General features: G+C 53.1%; 1 protein-coding gene across 3 annotated transcripts in view; it reads left to right on the top strand.

The window, feature by feature from the left end:
- The first annotated feature begins 1,046 nt into the window (after positions 1-1,046).
- LOC103606974 (protein DGCR14) overlaps positions 1,047-6,421 on the top strand; it is an 11,009-nt gene continuing 5,634 nt past the window's right edge. For 2 of the 3 annotated variants that reach the window (XM_008591531.1, XM_008591533.1), the window contains exons 1-6: positions 1,047-1,198; positions 2,171-2,339; positions 2,426-2,521; positions 4,638-4,810; positions 4,931-5,048; positions 5,492-5,625. In XM_008591531.1, coding sequence (XP_008589753.1) covers positions 1,064-1,198; positions 2,171-2,339; positions 2,426-2,521; positions 4,638-4,810; positions 4,931-5,048; positions 5,492-5,625 — 825 coding nt within the window. In that variant the 5' untranslated portion in view covers positions 1,047-1,063. The remainder of the gene's footprint in view (positions 1,199-2,170; positions 2,340-2,425; positions 2,522-4,637; positions 4,811-4,930; positions 5,049-5,491; positions 5,626-6,421) is intronic. The other variant, XM_008591532.1, reaches the window with a different exon arrangement.

Here is a 6,421-nt window from a genome sequence, read left to right as displayed (position 1 = left end):
ACTGCTGGGCCTTTATACGTGCTCTTCCCTCTCTACCTGACCAATGCCTGTTTATCTTTTGGACCTGCAATCACTTTCTGCCTGGGGCTGGCTTCCCTCACTAGGTCAAGATTCCCCAAGTACAAACTCTTGCACTGTCACAGCTGCAATTTTACACTTGTTTGTGGGATGATCTAACTAGTGTCTGCTCCATTGGACTGTCAGCCCTACGAGGGCAGGAGCATCACCACAGAGTCTCCAATAAATGAAGGGATGACTGCATGTTGTAAAAGTAAAATTGTACTAATTGTTCTGGGGCAGAACTTGTTTTTTGGACATAATTCACAACTTCCTTTTGGGAAGAAACTCCTGAAAAATGCCTAGGCAGTTTTCTGGTCCACTTCAGTGAGAATTAACCCTCTTCTGGGAAGTCCACTCTGGAATTCAGTGGCCTAATAATCTTTAACCAGCATTTCTTTATTGAGCCACCGACTTGTTGAGAGTGGGGGATGGGGTGGAGGGTGGCTAGTAAGGGCATCCGAACCCTTGACCTTGGTGTTATAAGCACTGCATTCTAGCTGAACCACCAGCCCTGAACCACCGACTTGTTCTCTTTTCTTTAACTTTTGTTAGGTAACTACCAAGAATTATTTTAGCGTTCTTTTCTTCCATAAAGTTTGAAACGCGTATAGAACCAAATTTTCTGAAGTATCTTTTTGTTAATAATATCGACGCATACGCAGTGGCTATTTCCGAGAAACAGGAATTCCAAGGCCGTTTCATTCTGCAGCGGCTGGAATTTCTATGAACAGGAACGACACGCCCCATAACCCTTACCACAGCGCCCCCTCACGTCCACAGCCCAGACACACACACAAACAGCGCGGTGTGGAGGGGAGGGGCGGGACAAAGACTACAACTCCCATAAGGTCCAGCGCTTGTGGTGACGTCACTACAAAGAGTGGGCCGGCATTCGAAACGCACAGCTTCCCTATTGGCCTACTGTTGAAGGCGCCTGCGCAAATGGTGCGCCCTCCCCGTCCCTGCGACGCGCCTGCGTTGCCCGAGCGGTCCTGGGATAGTGATGGAGACCCCGGGCTCATCAGCCCGGGCCTTGTTGCTTCCCTCCGCGTCCGGGCCCCAGAGGAAGCGCGCGGCGGGGGAGGCTGCGGTTGCGAAGAGCAAGCAGCGGGTCCTGGACGAAGAAGAGTATATCGAGGTACGACCTCAGTGCGGGGACGGCAACTTCCGGATCCCTCTCCCTCCTCGCGCTCCTTTTCTTGGGCATTGGCACTCTGGTCCCCTCCTGGAATTAGAGTAGCCCCTCTCTGTTCTTCGGGTGTGGGAAGTTCCGAGAGCCAAGCAAACAGTGCAGAGGGAGGTGTCCTTGATGTGAGAGACACTAGCAGTGTTTCAGGAGAGAGAGGAGGTGGCTCTGTTTGTGGTGGAATTCAGTTAGATAAGGTTTTCTCTCAAAGTGTGAGTAGGAGTTTGAAGTACTGGAAAAATGGTGGCAAAGAAGGCTTTCTACAGAGCTGGGGGTCCTGGAAACAGGCTGCGGGTGTGGCGGCATCAGTTGAGTGAGTGGGCCGCCGACGCTCCTTGAAGTAAGTGGTGGTTCTACTGCAAGGACGCAGGAGGAGGAGCTGCCGCGGGGATTGAAGAAAGTGAATTTGGTTTTAGACTGGTTAAATTTGGGATCCCTCTGGGATATACAGACAGATGGCATTAGTGGACAGCTGGGTGCACAGATTTGCAGCTCAGGAGCAAGGTCCGGCCAGAGGTGCAGAGGTGGGAATCTCAACCAGTGGTGGTGGGGGTGACTCGTTGGTTGAAGTCACTCAGGAAAAGAGTTTGGATTGGAAATAGGAAGTCCGTGAGTGGAATGAAGGTGGCAACACCCATACTGGTCTGGCTGGTAGGTGGAGCCTGCAAAGGAGAATGGGAAAGGGGAGAGTGAAGGGCTTCATGGACATCCGAAGAGGGTTTAATAATGTTAGATGTTGCGGCAAGGCCATGGGATGTTCAACCTCGCTAGAAAGTGTTCCCAAGCTCCCTCAAGCAAGACCCAATCATTGGGGCAGGCAGAAGTTGAAGGAGGTTCAGCAAGGGCCTTAGCATATACAGCCATGGACTGTGAGGTGGGGGTGCCCAGATGGTAGCTCTGACTTGCTCTGATCTTTTCTGACAGGGCCTCCAGACGGTCATCCAGAGGGATTTCTTTCCTGATGTGGAGAAGCTCCATGCACAAAAGGAGTACCTAGAGGCTGAGGAGAATGGAGACTTGGAACGGATGCGCCAGATTGCCATCAAGTTTGGTTCTGCCCTGGGCAAGATGTCCCGAGAGCCCCCGCCGCCCTGTAAGAAGACCCTGTGGGTGGCAGAGAAGGGAAAGCCCACTGAGCTGTTGACACAGCCTCACTCTAATTCCTAACCCCCCCTCCAGATGTGACTCCAGCCACGTTTGAAACCCCTGAGGTACACACAGGCATTGGAGTGGTGGGCAACAAGCCCAGGCCCCGGGGCCAAGGCCTGGAGGAAGGTGAGTGAGAGCTCCCTCTTTTGGTCATACGTCAGGATTGCCTGGGAGTCTTATCCTGTGAGGCTCTGGGGGTGGGGGGAAGAGGGGTGTGCGGTCCAGAGGGGTGTAGGTCATATCTTGTCCCCGAAGGGTCTCTTTGCCTAAATAGTAACTGGTAGGGTCAAAGAGCACTAGGACTAGGGGGCAGAAGATCTGAATCCAGCTTTCAAACGTGAGGCAGTCCTCTGGGCCTCTGGCCCACCTCTGTGGAATGGAAATCTCACCACCTCTCTCAGTAGTCTGCTCACTGTGTGCCAGCCCCCGCCCTGTGGGCTTCATGGGCCTCAGCAGGTTCCATTTGTCACTGTTTCCTGAAGATGCCTCAGGGGCCCCTGCACTTGTTTCTTCTGCGTTGGTCACTTCCCCCAGATAATTGCACAGCTTGCTCCTTCTCTTCCTTCGGGTCTCTGCTCAGATATTTTACCCTTTCAGGGAAACCTTTCCTGACTTCCCAGTGTAAAGTCACACACCCCTGGTGCTCTGTGCTTTCCATCGTGGCTTTGTGTTTCCACTGCCGGACATAACATTTTAAAAGGTTTTGCTGTTTGTTTATTGCTTTTCTCTCTCCCTAACTAGTATCCCCTCCATGAGAGCAGGGACTTTGGCTTGCTTCCATCTGTGTGCTCCGCACCTGGAACTGCATATGACATTTTGTGGGCCTTCCACAAACACATAGAACAGATGAATGAGTTGTCTTCAACATGTTTACTGACGTGTAAGACACACAGGTGTATATGATACATCCCCACTTTATGGGGAATCTGTTTAGGAACGAGCATTCTGAGTGCTGTTGAATATAAGTGTACCACGTGCTATGGGACTGCGTGCGGTCAATCTTTTCGTCCATAGCAGAACACCAGTGCACACATAGATGGACAAGATGCTATTTTCTACCCATTTCTAGCCTACAGTGTGCTGTACTCGCACAGATGTGTGTTCACACAAATGTGATGTTTTCTGCTTCACAGTGCAGCTCTTTCCCATTAACACTGTTGTTGTCTTGAGAACTTGATTCTCTATTGGAATGTGGCACATGAATCACAGGGCAATTGGTAGATTCTTTTTTTGTGTGTGTGCATATATACCTGACTTGTCAGTAAATATAGAAATCCTTTCCATACTCTCAGTGATAGGTACAGTCATTATTCACGTTTGCAGACAAGGAAACCAAGGCCCAGAACGGCAGTAACTTCTGTAGGCCTCAGAGGTGGTCAGTAGTGGACTAGGGATGGAGTCCTCATCTTTCTGACCCCAGGTCTTGAACTTGTAGCCGCTGTGCTTTGAGCAGTCTAGCACGTAGCAGATGGTCAAGACTATCACGAGAATGGAAGAAAAAGCTCTCCTCCAGATGGCCCCTCTGGTGTACACCACCACACGCAGCACCAGGGTGCCACCTCATTGGGGATGCCACTTTCTATGGTGGCAGGGGTGATTGGGGTTGTGCCTATTTGGAGCACTGGGAAGCTCTCCTCCAGATGGCCCCTCTGGTGTACACCACCACACGCAGCACCAGGGTGCCACCTTATTGGGGGTGCCACTTTCTATGGTGGCAGGGGTGATTGGGGTTGTGCCTATTTGGAGCACTGGACTGTATGAAGTCCCTGCTGTTGGTAATAGCCGGCAGGTCCAGAGGTTTAGGTGACACCCACCCACCTGTAGTACAAGTAATGGGAGGGGAAGAGCAGTTAGGGTAAGGAAGTCCCAGGGAAGGAGACTTTGGAGGTAGATCCTACAGGACTGGCACAATTTTGGCAGGAGAGGTCATGAACTCTTGCCTCTCTAACCTGAATCAGATCACACACTTCTCCTGACATCCAGCAGATGAGTGGAGCTGGCCGGGCACCTGCAGGGTACCACTTGAGGGCTCCCTGGGCAGTCAGCATGGGTTGATTCTGCCCCCATGGGGAGTCCTCTAGCAGTGTGGGCTCTCATGGACAGAACTTGGGCCTGGGGGTGAGGATTCCAGCCCTGTGTGTAGAGTAGCATGATTCCTGGAGTGGTGTGCTGGTCTCCTCTGACTGCAAAGTGGTGTTTATGCCATTTGCGGTACTTTGTGCTCCCACCTGCAACCCCTGAGCAGGAGAGGCTGGAGAGGAGGAGGAAAAGGAGCTGCTGCCCAGCCTGGATGTCTTCCTGAGCCGCTACACAAGCGAGGACAATGCCTCCTTCCAGGAGATCATGGAGGTGGCCAAGGAGAAGAGCCGGGCACGCCACGCCTGGCTCTACCAGGCTGAGGAAGAATTTGAGAAGGTATCCTTGGGGTGCGGGGGCAGCATAAGCACCCTCTGTTGGTGGGGATGGAGTCCCAGAGCCATGGGCACAGTGCCCAGGGGCATCTCTGATCATCACTTTTCTCTTGTGTGATTGTAGAGGCAGAAAGATAACCTTGAACTCCCATCAGCAGAGCACCAAGCCATCGAGAGCAGCCAGGCCAGTGTGGAGACCTGGAAGTACAAGGCCAAGAATTCCCTCATGTACTACCCGGAGGGTGAGTGGGCAGGGTCGGGGAATGGAGCTCTGTGTGTCTGTTTCTGTGTTTGCTTTTTTTGGGCGGCTGGACGGTACAGGGATCTGACCCTTGACCTTGGTGTTATAACACCGCGCTCTAACCAACTGAGCTCATCAGCCAGCCCCTGGTTCTGTGCTTGGATCAGCCTGCAGGGAGTGTGTGTACGTGCTCTCCTGCAGTCTTCTGCTCCCTTGCAGTCTGGTGTGTCTGGGTAGGTGGGTCTGTGTGAGGTCAATAGGGAAGTGAGGCCATCCCCGGCTTTGTTCAGGTTCAGTGGACATGGGGTCTGAGTGAGTCTTGATGCTCCTGTTCCACTGTGAGTGACTTGCATGCTCCTGCTCCTCAGGTTGCTAGGCTAGTGGGGCTGAGGTGGGGCCTGCCCACCCCCTGACACCTACTGGCGTCTCTGCTTCATCTGCCAGGTGTTCCTGATGAAGAGCAGTTGTTTAAGAAGCCCCGTCAGGTGGTGCATAAGAACACGCGCTTCCTCAGGGACCCCTTCAGCCAGGCCCTGAGCAGGTCCCAGCTCCAGCAGGCAGCTGCCCTGAACGCCCAGGTGAGCAGGAGGGGCTAGCAGGGCTGGCTGTGGGCAGGCATGGCCTTCTGATTTTGGATATCACTTTTAAGTTAGGACTGTTCTTGGGCTTGGTGGAGCTTGGTAGGTGGAAGTGTCTGGGGCCCCTGTATAGCAGGGTCCTGAGTCTTTTCTCAGCCCTCGTGGGCTTTCACTGGGACACTGTCTTGATCAGACACATTCTATGGGTCCAGATCTGTGCCAGCTCCCTTGATGGTAGGGACATGACAAAAAAGAGGCTGCTGGGAATCAGCCCAGTCTGACCAGACCCATGCACAGGCACTAGACAGGGTTCTGGGGTGGACAGCTGGGGTAGCCAGCATGTGCCAGAGGGAGCTTGGCCCCAGAGGGTGGGTTGGGTGGGACAGGGCTTGGTGGGGTAGAGAGCAGAGATTTTCTGGGCCTTGGAGCAGGACAAATGGGTGCTCTTTGAGGGACAGTGGTGGTCATGGGCACGAAGGGTGGGAGACATTAAGAGACTAGAACACAGGCCCCATTGTCAGCATTGCCCCCTGCAGGAGCCTGAAGTCAAGATCCTCTGGAAGTAGCTGCCTGAGGCTGAGGGTACTGGCACTACGCTGGGTGGTAGGAGGGGAACTTCTCTTGCTCAGATACCCACTCTGGCATACTCTCAAGGTCTTTTTTTTTTTTTTTTTTTTGTCTTTTGTCTTTTTCCGTGTCCGGCAACGGATCGCAACCCTCAGTGTTGCCCCCGTACTGGACCGGGGACCGGCAACGGGATTGCAACCCTTGGCGTTGCTCCTGCGCCTCGCTCAGC

Source organism: Galeopterus variegatus, unplaced genomic scaffold (genome assembly GCF_000696425.1).
Source record: "Galeopterus variegatus unplaced genomic scaffold, G_variegatus-3.0.2 Scaffold7006, whole genome shotgun sequence".
NCBI classification, from domain to species: Eukaryota; Metazoa; Chordata; class Mammalia; order Dermoptera; family Cynocephalidae; genus Galeopterus; species Galeopterus variegatus.
Note: the sequence above shows the minus strand (reverse complement) of the source record. Positions and strands in the feature narration are given on the sequence as shown.